Source organism: Nuphar pumila, chromosome 17 (genome assembly GCF_984573655.1).
Source record: "Nuphar pumila chromosome 17, dmNupPumi1.hap1.1, whole genome shotgun sequence".
Classification (NCBI taxonomy): Eukaryota; Viridiplantae; Streptophyta; class Magnoliopsida; order Nymphaeales; family Nymphaeaceae; genus Nuphar; species Nuphar pumila.
In genome coordinates, this window is record NC_143265.1 from 79158783 (window position 1) to 79177258 (window position 18476).

An 18476-nucleotide genomic window follows, 5' to 3' on the forward strand; every position below is an offset into this window, starting at 1 on the left:
AAAGTTTCTCACTCATGGACCAAGCCAGAAATCAACTTATTTGCAATTGCCAATCTTCCATTTTGCATGTTGAATTATGGTCATGCTTGTTAGGGGTGTCAATGGGTTGGGTTTAGTTCTGATTCAAGTGGTACTCGGGTATGGTATTGAGTTCGGACCCAAATTTAATTGGGTTCAATATAAAAAACCAGACCCGGACCTGATAAGAACTACATGAACCAGACCCAGACCATACCTGGTAAACTCATATTTTTTTTCATTTTTAGCGGGTCTTAATCAGAACTCGGGTTGGGTCCGGGTCTGTATAAATTTTCACAAACTATACCCAGGTTCATGTATTAATCAGACCTTCAAGTCCGGACCTTAGTCTTAATCGAGTCTTATTATTTACCAGGACTGGGACTTTATAGGATTTGGTTTGGGTAAACCAGGCAAGTTGACACCTCTAATGTACCAACAAGGGCCGCGTGGTTGGTAGAAGCTGGCAGTGCACGTTTCTTGTCTTTCAAAACCAAAGGTATGGTCAACTGGGTTACAAACCAGCCCATTTTTTTTTTGACAGAGAAAGCTGGGGGTTAGGAAGACCCCTATCAGTTATACAACCATACCATTGAGATTCGATCTTGCAACGTCCCAAGTTCCCAACACAAGGTGACGTTAGGGATGGCAGTGGACCGGGGGAAAGTGGGGCCCCGCCCCGCCTCGCCCCGTTTGGACCGGGGATGAAGGGTATGAAACGGGGATGGAGGCGGGGACGAAGGTTAAAATCCATCCCCGTCCGGGGGTGGAGGCGGGGATGGACTGGCACGTTCCCCCGCCCGCCCCGCCCCGGCCCATCCCCGTCCTGGCCCCGCCCCGCCCCATCCCCGTCCCGGCCCCCAACCCTTTATATTTTTACTGTTTACTAACCCTAACTCCCTTTCCTAATTTCCTAACCCTGGAGCCGCCGAGCCGGGCCGTCGCCTCTTCCCCTTCCCCATCCGCATTATCATTGTAGCCGGGCCGTCGCCGACCACCGTTGGCCGTCGCAAGGGGAGGCCTCCACCCTCATACTCAGCCTCCTCTGCAAGTTCGACGGGAGGGCGGAGCTCTACCGAGACGTACCCCTCTCCTACCTCTTCCTACATCATCGTTAAGGTGCAGAGCTCCGATCTCCGACTTGTCCTCGGCGACGCTTGGGTGCGAATGCACACCAAGAAGCTTCGGCAGTACGTCGCTAACTACGAGCGCATGGCGTGAAGAGAGGTCGTGGCGGCCATAGCGGAGATGCCGGTGGTTCAGGCGGTTCAACTCCGCCTTCGAGGAGGCATACCGGGCGCAGACTTCGTCGATCGTGGTGGAGGACATGAAATGGGGATGAAGGCGGAAACGGGGACAGGGACGGGGATGGGGACCGGGCGGGGGTGGAGGATAAAATTTTGAGGCGGGGCGGGGGTGGAAACCTTGTCCTCCGCCCCGCCCCACTGCCATCCCTAGGTGACGTGGACGCTTCTGCCAGACAAGTGGAGCACCCTATTGGTAAACCAGCTCATCTTTGCTAACAAAGCAAGAATTAAGTTAGATTTTTTTTTAAAAATCCCAGCCAGGAGTTTTACCCTGATAGGACAATGATCGTAACTACAGCATACTGAGCCAGCGCGACTGGGTCTACGGGCCAGAGGCGGTTTCTCTGAGTAAAAATAAAAAAAACCCAAGTAAACATGACTTGTTTTTCTTGTGATTATTATCACAAAAAATATGCGAATAAATTTTTTCAAGTTGTGCATAATGCTCATGAAAATCTTAAATGCTAAAGCACATCATAATCAAAAGATAAATAGGCGTAGACGAAATATCAGAGTTAATCAATGTGATTCTACCGGAAGCAGATCAGGTCATGCTGCGTTTTTGCTCATTCGGACATCGTGGCCGTCTGTTTTCATTTTGGATGAATGCCACGTGGTTTTATTGACTTTTGAGCTTTTTAAAATGCAAATAGGATGGCCACGATGTCAGCATGAGCAAAAACGCTCATTTTCACCTGATCTGCTTCCGATTCTACCTGCCATAGTACGTTTCAAAAGTTACAATAGCTCGAAGATAAGTAACGACGTGAGTCGGTTTGGATGGCGGGGGAGGGAAAAAAAAATAGAATCGCGCCTTTTTAATATCCTCAGTCCTCATCTTCGTCTTCCTCTCTTCTTGTGGATCACACTCTCACTTCTCCGCTTCCTACTTTTTTCTCTTTCCTTATTCCTCCTCTCAATCGCTCTCTTTTCTGTCGTCGTGTTCGTCGTTTTCATTTCTTGTTCTCCGAAGCGTTTCTGTGGAACGACGATCTCTGGCGCGATACTCCGCGATCTCTGGTTTAGGGTTGCGGAGGGAGGGATGGCTGCCGTGACGGAAGGGCCTTCCGTAGATGAGTTTCTGCGCAAGGAGAGCTCGTCGGGGCCCGAAGTGGCGGTGATCTTTGTAGGGGTGTCTCTGATTCTTGGGATCGCTTGCAGGCATCTCCTTCGCGGGACAAGAGTTCCTTACACCGTCGCGCTTCTCATCCTCGGCGTCGCACTAGGAGCCTTAGGTCGGTTGCGGTTTTGATTTGATCTCTCTCTGTTGCTCGCTCGGTCGCACTTATTTTACATTTAGATCAGTTATCAGATCGTTGCTTACTTTTTCTTTTGATTACTCCTTTCTTCTGCCGTCTATGAGAATTTTATGAATATTTAATGATTATATGACGATTGATGATTCAGTCTCTGTAAGTTACCTGACTCTACTCAGGGATCAATCCACAAAGGAATAATCGTCTATGGATTTACTTATTTTTTGCATAATTTTTCGACTTTCTCTCTCTTTCTCTCTCTGTTGCTCGCTCTGTCGTGTTTATTTTACGTTTAGATCAGTTATCATATTGCTGCTTACTTTTTGTGTTGATTATTCCTTTTTTATTCTGCCGTCTATGAGAATTTTATAAATGTTTGTTGATTATATGATGATTGATGGTTCAATTTCTGTAAGTTTCCTGACTCTACTCAGGGATCAAACCACAGAGGGATAATCGTCTATGGATTTACTTATTTTTTGCATAAATTTTCGGTTTCTGCTTTCAATTGGAAGTTTTAATACCGGTATGTAAAGAGTAGGAGATTGGATCAAGTCGCCCAAGTAGGTGTCTCTGTTATTTATTTTTGTTATCCCTATTTATATTTTGTTTTTTCTTTTATATTCCCTGTTGAGAAGATTTGGAGTAGAAGCTATTTATTCTGATATTTACAAATGAAATTGGAAACTAGATAATCATTTTAGATTTTCCTCGCTTTTATATTTTGTTTTTGTTCATCAATTTAATGAGTTATTATCAGTTAGAGGCTTGAAGATAAGATTTGAGTTAAATGTGCTAACCTGGTTTTGCACTTCTCTTTGTCCAGCACATGGTGAAAATCAGAGGTTGGGGCTGTTGGGAGATGGCATTCGACTTTGTGAGTAGGATTTTATGTTCTATTTTGTTAATTGGGAGACAACCTTAACAGATTAGCAATTGGTTTATATTAGAAGAATGCTCGAGTTGCAGTGTCAATTTGCAGCAGTTCCTAAAGTCACTGTGAATATTTTTCTTCATGTTGACATGTAGGGTCAGAGATCAATCCGAGTCTTCTTCTCGCAGTTTTCCTTCCTGCACTGCTTTTTGAGAGTTCATTTTCCATGGAAGTTCATCAAATAAAGGTAAACACTTTAATGAGTTAATATCTCGTGTCGATTATGGATGAAATGCACATACAGCCATCTGTGCCTCTCTGTAGATTTTAACAGTGAAAAATCTATTGAGTTTCCTATGTATCAGCATTGTATCCAGCTTCCTCTGTTCATTTAATTCGTAAGAGCTAAATACTTTTTTGGTTGATCGTTTTGCTGGAATGATATTTAAAACTCTTTGAAATGGTTCTGTTGTATTCAACTAGAGAATTTAGGTGCAAAATCTACATGAAGGTAATGGTTCATGATATAATTTTGTTCTTCACTCATGTTGGATTACAGAGGTGCTGTCCTCTAAATTCATAATGAAAACAATATAAGAAGCATATTGTTGTAAGTGGATCATAGTTGGCATATGCATTACCGTTTAGCTACTTCTTGTTCTCATTGGCTGTAATTTTGCATTTCCAAGTTCCATTCACTTTTTTTGTTGGCATGTGTAATGCAGTCTAGCAACCGTTTTTCTCATGGCAGCACCCGTACTATTGAAATAGTTCGTGAGTAGAGATGTTCCCTCAGGTGCCCCTTCTTCCAATGGTATCCTACTTATTTTAGGACGCTCGGCAGTTCAATGGGTTGGTTAGCCTTCCAGTTTTAAGTGTTTCCTTGGATAATTATAGCGGGCCCGTAGGCGCAAGTGGCAGTTTCATGCTTGTGTACTTGACTTTACTCAAATAAATTCCTCTTAATTGTAGATGGAAGCCCCGTGAGCTGGTTATTCTTATTTCTTATTTGATGGTCATGCACTCTATATGAGCTTACTTTTGTGTTTAATGAAAAACTTGCTAGTTCCCATTGTATTATTGTCTACCAATACAACAGTATTTAATGTAAAGAATACACATAATACCAAGATTTTTTCAGTGTAAACCTCTGTAAAAATTCTGTTACTTGTCCTTGATTCAGTCTCCTCTTTTAATTGACTCCCATTTTATCTCAGAGCGAGTCACTAGTACCGGTCTCGGCAATATCTTGGCAAAGACTTTTCTGAATAGTAGTTAAAAATAAGTAGTTTTTCTTGGAAAAATAGCGGAGACTTCAGAAAGTGATTAATAATAAAATATTATTGAAGAATTAAAAATATACAACAACAACAACAACTACGCCTTCATCCCAAAACAATTGGGGTCAGCGATATGAACCAAAAAAGAAATTCATTTTGGGTCTTCCACATGAATCCTTTTCCTCCAATCATTTCTATCCAACGCCATGTCCTCGGTGAGGTTCAAAGCATTCATATCCTTTCCTATCATCTCCATCCAAGTCTTCCTAGGCCTACCCCGACCTCTTTTAACTAATATATTTTCCCATTTCTCCAACCTTCTAACTGGAGCATCATTAGGCCTTCGCCGAATATGTCCAAACCACCGTAAACGATTCTCTCGCATCTTATTTTCAATGGGTGCAACACCTACCTTCTTACGTATCTCTTCGTTCCGAATCTTATCTTTTATTGTATTTCCACACATCCATCTAAGCATCCGCATCTCAGCTACACTCATTTTTTGAATATGATGTCTCTTGGCAGCCCAACATTCCGTACCATATAGTAAAGCGGGTCTAATAGTCGTCCTATAAAACTTTCCCTTCAACCGCAATGGCATTCTACGATCGCACAGCACTCCAGTAGCACTTTTCCATTTTATCCACCCAACCTTTATCCTATGATTTACATCTCCATCAATTTCTCCATACTTTTGAATGATGGATCCCAAATATTTGAAAGAATCATCCACCGGTATTTCGTGCTCACCAAGCTTCACTACACTCCCATCACTACTTCGTTGCTTACTAAATCGACATTCCATGTATTTTGTCTTACTCTTACTCAACTTAAAACCTCTTGCTTCCAATGTATGTCTCCATAATTCTAACTTAGCATTAACCCCAGCTCTAGACTCATGAATCAAAACAATATCATCAGCAAACAACATACACCACGACACATTTTCTTGAATTGATCTCGTAAGGTCATCCATCACTATAGCAAATAGGAAAGGGCTTAAAGCAGATCCTTGATGTAACCCAACCGTTATAGGAAAATTGATTGTCACCCCTCCACAAGTGCGGACATTGGTTACTACTCCTTCATACATATCTTTAATTATACTAATGTACTTGAGAGAAACACTTTTCTTCATCATTGTCCACCAGAGAACGTCCCTAGGTACTCTATCGTAAGCCTTCTCCAAATCAATAAAAACCATATGCAAATCTTTGTTCCTCTCTCTATTTCTCTCAATAAGTTGTCTAAGAAGATGTATAGCTTCCATAGTTGATCTTCCAGGCATAAAACCAAATTGATTCTCCGATATCATGACAATCTTCCTCAACCTAGACTCAATCACCCTCTCCCAAAGTTTCATAGTATGACTCATGAGTTTTATACCACGATAGTTTGTGCAATCTTGTATATCACCCTTATTCTTATATAGAGGCACCAAAGTACTCTTCCTCCACTCATTAGGCATCTTATTTGTCCGCCAAATCTTGTTAAAAAGATTTGTCAATCATTCTAAACCTTTCTCTCCCAAGCATTTCCAAGCCTCGATAGGTATACCATCTGGGCCAACTGCCCTTCTTGATTTCATTTTCTTCAAAGCCTCTGCAATTTCTTTCTTTTGAATCTTGCGCATGAAGTCATGATTCATCTCATGAAAAGGAATTGAAAAGTCTCCAAGATCCTGAGCATGACTTTCATTAAATAGCTTATCAAAATAATCTTTCAATCTCTCCTTAATCTCCTCATCTTTGACTAAAACCCTTTGCGTTTCATCTTTGATACATCTAACCATACCCAGATCCCTCGATTTCTTATCTCTCATCTTTGCAAGCCTATAAATATCCTTCTCACCCTCTTTGGTATCCAACTTGTCATAAACCTCCTTATATACCTTATCCCTCACGTTTCAAACTACTTTTTTAGCTTCCTTCTTTGCTATCATATACTTCTCCAAATTCTCATTATCACGATTTTTACTTAGATTTCTATAACACTCTCTTTTAACCTTAATAGCTAATTTGACATCCTCGTTCCACCACGATGTATCCTTACCTAGCGGTGCACCGCCTATAGACTCACCCAATACCTCCTTAGCCACCTTTCTCATGCCACCCATTATCTTATTTCACATAGATTCTCAATCCTCCTCGAGACACCAATCAACTTCCTTAACTACCCGCTCTACAAACATTCCTTGTTTAGCTTCTTTCAGTGCCCACCACTTAATTCTACGATCTATCATATGTCTATCCCTTTTGCGGTATTGTCTAATTCTAAGATCTAAAATTAAGACTCTATGTTGTGTAGCTACACTTTCTCCCGGTATAACCTTACAATCGATGCAACAACCCCTATCTCTCTTTCTAAGTAGGAAAAAATCTATCTGACTCGTATTAACCCCACTTTTAAATGTTACTAGGTGAGACTCCCTCTTCCTAAACCAAGTGTTTGCTAAGATCATATCATAGGACAAACAAAAATCTAAAATCCTTTCTCCACTTTCATTTCTTTCTCCTATACCATAGCCTCCATGGATATTCTCAAATCCATCCCTACTAATGCCTACATGTCCATTAAGGTCACCGCCGATGAAAAGCTTTTCTCCATAAGATGTCTCTTGTACTACTCCATCTAAATCTTCCCAAAATTGATGCTTAATGGAATCATCTAAACCTACTTGAGGTGCATAAACACTAATAATATTAATAATATCCGTACCTAATACTAATTTAATAAGTAAAATTCTATCACCCTTCCTACGGACCTCAACTACATTATCTATAAACTGACGACTCATAGCAATCCCTACTCCATTCCTATTCCTATTTATTCCTGTATACCAAATCTTATATCCCCAAGGTTCTATCACTTTAGCTTTCTCACCTACCCATTTGGTCTCTTGAAGACATAAAATATCAATCTTTCTCCTACACATAACATCTACTAACTCTACCAACTTACCAGTTAAAGACCCTATGTTCCAAGTGGCTAACCTAATTTTATGGTCTTGGACTAACTTCTTTACCCCCACCCGTCCAACAAAGTGAGGGAACCCTTGCCTATTTGACACCACACCCGGGCGCCGGTGTGACGCGTCGCTTCTGGGCGACGACCTAGCAACCCTTGCACATTTATCACTGCCTCCGGGCCTAGAGAGTACAGCGCGTCGCTCAGTAGGGAACGCCCCAACGAAATTCTCATATTGGTTCATTTTCATAGGATATGACAAAGTTTTTATGCTGGCTGTCACAGGCCTACCGCAACCCTCCTCCTTTATCCGGGCTTGGGACCGGCAGTGTATAACTACACAGGCGGAGTTTGAAGAATTAACAGTGCAAAATATAAAAACTGAGAATGAATTTCTTGGATAACATTGCTAAAATGTCATAATAACAGTGCAATATTTGTAATAATATGAAAAATTATAGTATTTTCCTTGGCTTTTGTGGAAAATCCTTTTAGAGAACAATATTTTCGAAACATCACTGATATTGGTGTCTTGGATCAGATCAAAGATTTTTCACCTTACTTGAACAGGGACTTTTCATCCATTTGACTCTTATTCAAGTTGGTCATCTGGGCAAATGTTTGAGCACAACTAAACTGGAACGCCAACCATCTTCCTTGTAATCATCATCTACATGTTGCTGAAAGTGCTGCGGAGATATCTACATTTACCCCTAGTAAGATTGAAATAATATGAACAGGCAATTGTAAGTATTTGGAGGTATATAAAGTGTCATCCAACTTTTAAGCTGATAAATTTGGTGATGGTGTGGTACTGGTGTAGAAAGGCTTGGTGCCTACTATTAGATATGCTATTACTTCAGGTATATGGGCTCTATAAGAGTATTTTAGGGCATCACTACTAGGATTTGTGCAAGGTGAATAAAATAAAGAATCTAGTAGCCGTATGATAGACGGATGTCTCGTAAATTGCCTGGATCACTACTATAGGACGATTAGTTTTATTCTATTATATGGTGCATCATCTATGTTACAGGGACTCGCCCAACTGGGTGCCGCACCCGCGTCGATGCGACGTGACGCGGGTGCGGCCAACCTGACCCTGGGTGCGTTGACCTCACCCAAAGTCATTTATGTCCAACTTTTGGACTTTTTATATATATATTTTTATATTTTTGCCGCACCCCCGCACCCAAGTTTTTTGAAAGTGCCGCACCCCCGCACCCGCACCCGCACCCACACCCATGTGACATAGTGCATCATGTTAGGAGCTATGTCCACAGCACTTAGGGTGCCGTACCCGTGTCGACACTGGTACCTGTACACGGCATTTGCCGTGTCCTATATTATCATATATTATATTATATATTATATTTTCAATATATAATATATATTTTAGATATATAATATATATTTTCAGTATATATTTAGCCATGTCCCCGTACCCACATTTTTTGGAATTGCCGTGTCGTACTCTCCGTACCTACACCCGTACCCCTACCCACATCCGTACCCAGGTGACATAGTTTAGGAGTCAAAAAGTGATGAGACAGTGCTTATAGTTAAAATATGTATACTTAATTAGACTTGTGGATTATTGTGAAGGGAAAATAAGGGATGCTTTCTATTTTACACGGATGCAGACATGTGTGCTGGATGCAATAAGGATACTACTTTTGCAACTTGGAATTTTGTATAATGAGGACTGTACGCCACACATGCATGTGTATATGTATGCATACATGCACACCCACTTGAACACGTGTACATATATTATTGTGATGGCTATAAACTATAATAATTTTCTGCAATGATGATGCCAAAAATTCATGGGGGTAGTAGATGCCATTTTAAAGACCATCACTCTCTACTTAGGTCATAGACATGGACATGAGGAAGGGGCATGGACGTGCACACTTTATTGGTTAAGGCCTTCTGGTTCATCTGAAGGCTGTATCATTTTTATCTGCTGCCCTTCCTTTTACATGCCAACCTGTATTAAATTTATTTCTTTTTTTCCTCTTCAAAGCCAGCCTTGGCCCCTTCTTGAGCTGTGTCTCAAGGTGCATTCATGAGCTTGGATAATAGTTATCTGTACTGGACTGTAGTTGGATCTGCTCTTTTTTGGTCCATTCAAACTTTTAATCACATTATCCTGTATAATCAAGGATGTACTGTTGAGGATTTCTTGATTTTGTGGTTTCTGATATGGAAGAGACATTTTTACTCTGCAGTTTGTTTGTGTTCTGAGCTAGTGGTCGTTTTTTTATGCTATTTTATTGCTGCAGAGGTGTATGGTCCAAATGTTGCTCCTTGCTGGCCCTGGTGTTCTAATATCAACCTTTTGCCTTGGAATTGCTATGAAGGTATGTGTTTTAGGATGTCTGGGATTCCTAATTTAAAACTGTGTTTTAGATGTTTGGTCCAAATGTTGCTCCTTGCTGGCCCTGGTATACTTGTTCTGTTTAATTACATATATGATTATAAATTTATTGTAGGTTACCTTTCCATACAGCTGGAGCTGGAAGACATCATTATTGTTGGGGGGCCTTCTTAGTGCCACAGACCCCGTAGCTGTTGTTGCCTTGTTGAAGGAGCTTGGGGCAAGCAAAAAATTGAATACTATAATTGAAGGAGAGTCACTGATGAATGACGGGTATGAATTATTGCTTTTCACTGATTTTATTATTTTATAGTATCAAACATGATGGAGAATATAATTTCTTAATTTTATCATAAATACTTATCTCAGAACCTTATATATTTGCATGATTCACAATCTTATTATACTGTTGTATTTGTTGCATTAAGCTCAAGTATCTCTCTAAGTTTTGGTTATAACTCTCATGATAAGGTTCCAACAATACTTGGACTGTAATTTTATGGAAAATCTGTTGACTAGAAGATCTATCTGACTTTGTGTTTCATCAATATTCATATCCTTCTGCTTTTTATAGGAACATTTATAAGATGGCAATTCATTTCTTTCCTAGCTAATCATTGTGCTATATCATGTGTTATTCTATGTTTTATTAACTTTGCTGTTACTATATGAAAAAATATTCATATGTGAGCCAATAAAGGACTATTTAGTTTCTCTTTTGTGGACCTGGTTGAATTAAGATTTTTGTTTCCCACTAATAAATATGGCACCTCTCAATGTCCAGAACACTCTCAAGAAGTAGGACCAGAAAAGAAGAACAGAGGCTGCTGCTGAACCAATTCCCAACAAAGAACCGTGAGATAGGATGCTCTTATTTATAGAGTATGAGATACAATCCTTTCTTTACAACAATACCTATTTCCTTATGCAATAAGGAAACTGAAATACAAAGATATATTTCCTTATACAAGAGGGAAACTGAATAAAAAAAGAAACACCAATTATAAGGAAACCACACAAACTAGGAAACATGATCTCCTATTCATGCTGGATCTGGGTCTGGATCCAATATCCAGACCCAACTAGAGTTATCTCTTGATAGCCTCCCTCAAGTTGGACATGGTAATCACCATGGACAACTTGGACTTTAAAACCCAAAATCTTTGCTTTGTAAAGCCCTTTGTAAAGAGATCTGCTACTTGGTTTTCTGAACCAATGAATCTTGCTTCAAGTTCTCTGTCTTCAATTTTACTTACGATGAAATGTTGATCAATTTCAATGAAATTCTTATGACACTCTGATTGTTACAAAATAAAATTGATCTACGGACTGTTTCATCCAACTCATGTAGCAAATTCTGTATCCATGTCAATTCTGAATCACTGCTGCCATGGCCTGATATTTGACTTCAGTGCTAGATTTGGCTACAACCCTCTGTTTTCGGTTTGACCATGACATGAAACTAAAATACGTCTAACAGATCTTTCATCTGGATCACCTGTGCAATCTGCTGTTAAAATGTACCTCATATATATATGTATATATATATATATATATTATGTATATATAAATATATATATTACATCAATACCCAATAGGGGTATTTTTGTAATTTTACATAGTTGTTTTAGAAAACAACTATTTTGTTTAAATGTAAATTTCTTTATTTATTTTTTAGTTTTTATTTTTGTATTTTTTAGAACCTAAAAGGGGCTCCAACCATAGAGTCGTTGGAGCCCCCAACGGTCACAAATGTGACCGTTGGGGGCTCCCAACGACTCCATGGGAGCCCCCTTTTGGCTCTTCTTTTGAGGTCTTTTGGCCCTCCTCTTTTCTCCTCTTCCTCTTGTATAAATAGGGGTGAACCTCTTGTGTATATTCATTCTTGAGAGCTTTCACTCTTCTCAATAAGAGGCTTTTTATATTGTTGCCTTCTTAAAGGCTTGTGCTTATATTGTCCCTTTGTGGACTTGTGATATTGTCTCTTTTATTCATTGTTGTAAGTGCTTGCATGCACTCTTTATATTTCCGCAATATCTCATTACATGGTATCAAAGCCACTCGATTCTTGAAGGAAAGGTGTGGTTCGTGCATCTCATATTTAGTGGATATCTTCTCACTTCTTGGCAACATCATGGAGGCAAAGATTGACCTATCTTTCAAGCTCAATGGAAAGAATTATATGATATGAGCATCGACAATGGAAAATAATCTCAAAGGAAAGAAGCTTTGGGGTTTTGTCATGGGTACTGTTCCAGAACCTAAGCTTATGCTCACTAAGGACGAAGAAGGTCAAGAAAAGGCTCTTGAAGGAGATGCTCGCCTCAAGGCCATTGAAAATCATCAAAAAGAAGTGGAAGATTGGAAAAACAATCACGCAAAAATCCTTGCGTGGTTTATGAACAATGTTGAGCTTAAGGTATGTGCTAATATAGCTAAATTTCGTAGAGCCAATGAGACTTGGTCCTTTATGAAGGGTATGTATACTCAAAAGGATCTTGCAAGAACATACTTCTTGCAAGAAAAAATTAGAACCACCAAGCAAGGTGATTCTAGCATTCAAGACTATTATAGTGCCCTAAACCCACTATGGGATGAATTGGCTCTTTTGGAGCCAAAATGGGTTTCTATGGAAGATATTGATTTAAGGCAAAAACAAATGGAACAAGAGCGATTGTTTCAATTCCTTTTTGGGCTACGTCCCGAATTTGAGCAAGTGAGATCCTCACTTCTCCATAGATCTATTTTTCCTCCTATTGAGGATGCTATTGCCGAAATCACTCAAGATGAGACACGGCTTGGCATGAGTAAGCATGTTGATGAGGTCCTTGCCGTATCAAAACCGGGTAACAATGTTAGAACCTATAAGCCTCCTCATTTTGGGAAACAAGGAAACTACAATGGAGGAAGAAAAATGATTGTTTGTCATTATTGCAATGAGCCGGGTCATTAAACCCGCTTGTCCAAAGCTTATTGGAACCTTCAAGCCTAAGGTGACCTCTCTTGAAGAAACCACCACCAAAGAAGATGAAGGCAAGAACAATGACATCAAAGAAACTCTTGAACAAATATCTATGGCTCTCCAACAAATACTAAAAGTTTCTTCCTCCACATCGGGTGCGGCTATTGCCTCGACATCATCACCCGGTACGTATTCTTGGATCCTTGACTCCAGAGCTTCTTTTCACATGACCCCTCATGAAAGTGCACTTATTGATGTTTGCACCAATTCAAAGGACTCTTGTGTCTCTACGACCGATGAAACCTTTTTAAAAATTTCAAGTATTAGCTCTTTTAAAGATTCTCAAAATTTTTGTGTTCCAAAAGTAAGAGTTGTTCCCAAACTAAATTTAAACCTATTTTCGGTTTCTCAAATTGCTGACCATGGATGTGAAATATCTTTCTCATCTAATGGTTGTTTTGTGCATGATCTTCGGTCAGGAAAGCGGATTGGGCAAGGCCATAGAAAGGGAGACCTCTATTATATGGACCATCTCGATCTCCCTACAAATTATTTTTGTTCTTATGTCCAAGAAAAAACCATGGAAACTTGGCATAAAAGACTTGGTCATCCAAGTTATTCCAAAATGTATCTCTTTCCTTTTGGAAACAAATTTTGTAAGGAAAAAGAAATTAATTGCAAAGATTGCATTTTTGGAAAAATGAAGTCTATTCCATTTCCAACTAGAACTTTTCTTTCATCAAGACCTTTTGAATTGGTGCATTCGGATGTTTGGGGGCCTTCTCCGGTTATGTCTAAAGGGGGCTATTCATATTATGTTACGTTTATTGATGACTTTATTCGGTATGTTTGGATTTATTTTCTTAGTCATAAATCAGAAGTATTTACTTTCTTTAAAGATTTTCATAAAAAGGTTCAAAATCAATTTCAAAATAACATATCTATTTTAAGATCCGATTACGGTGGCGAATACTTATCTCACGAATTCCAAAACTATTTAACCCAAAATGACATTTGCCATCAAAAGTCATGTTCTAGGACTCCCCAACAAAACGGCCTAGCGGAAAGGAAACATAGGCACATTATAGAAACCGCTAGAACATTACTTGTTTCTAGGAATATTCCAAAGAAGTTTTGGGTCGAAGCCGTTCTAACCTCAACCTATTTAATCAATAGAATACCCTCTTCTAAGTTAAAAAATGCTTCTCCCTATGAAAAACTCTTTAAATTTTCACCCGATTTCAATCGTCTTCGTATTTTTGGTTGCAAATGTTTTGTCTTATTACATAAAATGGATAAGTTATCTCCAAAAGCAATTGAATGTGTTTTTCTAGGATATAGTGAAAATAAAAAAGGGTATAAATGTTATGAATCTAAGAATGATAAATTATATGTTTCAAAAGATGTAACATTTCTAGAAGAAGAGAACGATTTTGATAAAATAGAAGAAACAAATGAAATTGATTATATATTCTTATATGATCTTATTGACGACATACAAAAAGATTTTCTTGAAAACATAGATGATACATGTGAGGTGTCCCATCCTGATATAACTCCCTCAAATGATAGTGATTCAAATATAAATGTTTATGATAGTGATACAAATATAAATGTTTACTCAAGAAGAAATCAAGAAAATCCTATTAGTGCCCTCCAAAAATACTCTCAAATTTCTAAATCCACTGAGGAACCACAAGTTAGACATTCTTCTAGAATATCAATACCCCCAAATAGGTTTGTATCCTATGATTCCTTAACCCCCAACTATCGGGCATGTTTAATAACCCTACATTCTTATTTTGAACCGGTTCACTATAATCAAGCTAAATCTATACCACATTGGGTTGAAGCAATGCAAGTTGAACTAAATGCTTTAAAAAAGGCCAATGCTTGGGAAATAGTTAATCTACCCTCACACAAAAAACCTATTGGTTGTCGTTGGGTCTTCAAAGTTAAAACTAAAAGCGATGGCTCTTTAGAACGATATAAAGCTAGATTAGTCGCTAAGGGATACTTCCAAGAATATGGCATTGATTATGAACAAACATTTGCTCCCGTAGCTCGAATGACCAGTGTCAGGACCTTAATAGCTGTCGCATCAACCAAAAAATGACCTATTTATCAACTTGACGTAAAAAATATTTTTTTAAATGGAAGTTTAAGTGAAGAAGTTTACATGGATCCGCCACCCGGAATTAATATTAAGCAAGGACAAACACTTCAGCTTTTGAAGGCCTTGTATGGTCTTAAACAAGCTCCTAAGGCTTGGTATGATCGTTTCAGTGATATCATGGTCAAGTTGGGATTTCATTCTTGTTATACTGACACTGCTCTTTTTGTTAAAAATGTAGGTACTAGTATCGTAATATTGTTGCTTTATGTTGATGACATGATTATCACTAGGAATGATCAAAATAGTATTATTGATGTTAAAAATATGTTAAAAAATAATTTTGATATGTCTGATTTAGGTTTTCTTAGATATTTTCTTGGAATTGAAGTTGCATATTCTTCTCGAGGATATATTTTGTCACAGATGAAGCTTGCTGCAGATATCTGCTCTAAGTCTGGGATTTCTGATGACAAGAAAGTAGAAACTCCCGAGGTTATTAATGCCAAATTACGGTTGGAGGATGGGGTTCTTCTGGAAGACCCCACACCTTACAGACAACTCATTGGGTCTCTTACCTATTTAACCATCACCAGACCAGATATCGCCCATGCGTTTCACTCAGTTAGCCAATTTCAGCATGCTCCTACAACGGTTCACATGAGTGCGGTTCTTCGAATCATCCGTTACATTCGGAACACCATCAATAAAGGGCTATTCCTATCCTCCTCTTCTTTCTTGAATCTTATTGCTTATACTGATGCAGATTGGGGAGGTAACCCTAATGATCGAGTCTCAACTACTGGTTTTTGTGTCTTTTTAGGAGACTCTCTGATTGCCTGGCGATGCAAGAAGAAGCAGAAAGTTTCGCTATCATCTACTGAAGCTGAGTATCGGGCGATGGCAACCACAACAATGGAACTTGTATGGCTTCGCAGTCTACTTAATGACATGGGGGTTAATATTACCGAAGCTTCGAAATTATGTTGCGACAACAAGAGTGCTATCTATATTGCAAGCAATCATACTTTCTATGAGCGTACCAAGTATATTGAAATGGATTGCCACTATGTTCGTGATGAATACCTTCGTGGAACAATTGCTCTATCATATGTCACTTCAGAATATCAGTTGGCGGACTTCTTTAATAAAGCTCTTCCGGCTCCCCGCTTCATGTTTCTTCTTGGCAAACTTTCCGTCTTTTCCCCGTAAAGTTTGAGGGGGGGGGTGTTAAAATGTACCTCATATATATATATGTATATATATATATATGTATATATTACATCAATACCCGATAGGGGCATTTTTGTAATTTTACATAGTTGTTTTAGAAAACAACTATTTTGTTTAAATGTAAATTTCTTTATTTATTTTTTAGTTTTTATTTTTGTATTTTTTAGAACCTAAAAGGGGCTCCAACCATAGAGTCGTTGGAGCCCCTGTGACCGTTGGGGGCTCCCAACGACTCCATAGGAGCCCCCTTTTGGCTCTTCTTTTGAGGCCTTTTGGCCCTCCTCTTTTCTCCTCTCCCTCTTGTATAAATAGGGGTGAACCCCTTGTGTATATTCATTCTTGAGAGCGTTCTCTCTTCTCAATAAGAGGCTTTTTATATTGTTGCCTTCTTAAAGGCTTCTACTTGTATTGTCCCTTTGTGGACTTGTGATATTGTCTCTTTTATTCATTGTTGTAAGTGCTTGCATGCACTCTTTATATTTCCGCAATATCTCATTACATCTGCATCTCAATAGACCATAACTACAAATAAATCTACCTTATGACTTATTTTCTTATAAAACAACCCATCTCCTAGGGTACCCTTCAAATACCTTAAAATTCGTTTCACTGCTTCTATATAAGTGATCCTTGGCTGATGCATAAATTGAGACATTTTCTTTACTGCATGTACAACATCAGGCCTAGTAAAGGTAAGGTATTATAACATTCTCACAATACTTCTGTACTCAGTTGAATCATTATACAATTCTCCACCATTAATACTCAACTACTGATGCATAGGAACAAAGGTTAGAAAAAGTTTATCGTCTGACGTACTAAACTTACACAAAAGATCCGCAATATGCTTATATTGAGTTAGGATTAACCCATCTTTCTTTTTATCAACTTCAATTCCCAAGAAGTATTTCAATTGATCAAGATCTTTCATCTTAAAACAATTGTTCAACACTTTACTTTTTGAGCTTTCCGTAACAATGATGTCATCAACATATATAAGAACATCAGTCATATATCCTTTACCTTTGTGGATAAACAATGAATGATAAAAAAATGACCTGTAAAAACCATGTTTTTGTATTTTCAAAGAGAAACTTTCAATCCACGAACGAGAAGCCTGCCATATATTGCTCTCTTAAGTCTACACACATGTTGAACTGAATTATTTTTGCTATATCGTGGTTGTTTCATGCAAACTTATTTTAAGTCTACATGTAAGAATACATTCCTGACATCAAGTTGATTCAGGATCCAACCACGATCCACTCTTAAAAATAAAATGATTCTTATTGTTCTCATTTTAACCATAGGCTTGAAAGTCTTCTCATAATCCATACCATGTTCTTGACTAAATCCTTTAGCAACTAAACAAGCTTTATGCCTTTCATTGGTACGATCAGGTTTATACTTAATCTTATAAGCCCATTTTGATTCACATTTTTATTTGGAGGCTTTTTAACTGTTTCCCATGTTTGACATTCATGCAATACTATGATCTCTTCATTCATGGCTTCAATCCATTTATTATTTCTAATAACTTGAAAATAAGAAATTGTTTCTTCTTGCTTCTCTATTTGCATGAGAAAAACTTGATGGTCTCTGCTGAAGTTTTCATTATTTGCTCATCTCTCAATAGGATGCTTAACCCTATTTGACCTTCTGAACTCCGGCTATGGCATGATTTCATGGTGTTGGCTGGCTGCATTTTTCATCATTGCTTACATTTTGGACTTGCTGTTTGTCATTTACATTGGTTGTTTCTTTGCCTCTTTGAGTGTAAACTCAACCTTTATATCTCCCATTTGCAGCTGCATTTTCTTTAACAGTAATAGGAACTTCCATATGCTGTTCAAGATTATTTGAGACTCCTTGTGTTTAAAAATCATAAATGGGTGTTGAAAATAACTCTTCACTTAACCATAGCTGATAGTACTCCAGATTGCTCCCTTTTTCTTTTTGAATATGTTTTGCAACAAAACATAGTGAGGAGATTTGTAATTCAAAATCTTCATGGACAACATATTTATAATGTGAACAATTGAGTGAAATGCTTTTGTCCAAAAATATAAAGGAGTTCTTGTAA

At 38.5% G+C, this 18476-nt stretch overlaps 1 protein-coding gene across 2 annotated transcripts in view; it reads left to right on the top strand.

Annotated features, from left to right (window-relative positions):
- The first annotated feature begins 2099 nt into the window (after nt 1–2099).
- SOS1 (sodium proton exchanger, putative (NHX7) (SOS1)) overlaps nt 2100–18476 on the top strand; it is a 204677-nt gene continuing 188300 nt past the window's right edge. For both annotated transcript variants that reach the window (XM_089992855.1, XM_089992856.1), the window contains exons 1-5: nt 2100–2560; nt 3408–3458; nt 3611–3702; nt 9991–10068; nt 10201–10358. In XM_089992855.1, coding sequence (XP_089848981.1) covers nt 2368–2560; nt 3408–3458; nt 3611–3702; nt 9991–10068; nt 10201–10358 — 572 coding nt within the window. In that variant the 5' untranslated portion in view covers nt 2100–2367. The remainder of the gene's footprint in view (nt 2561–3407; nt 3459–3610; nt 3703–9990; nt 10069–10200; nt 10359–18476) is intronic.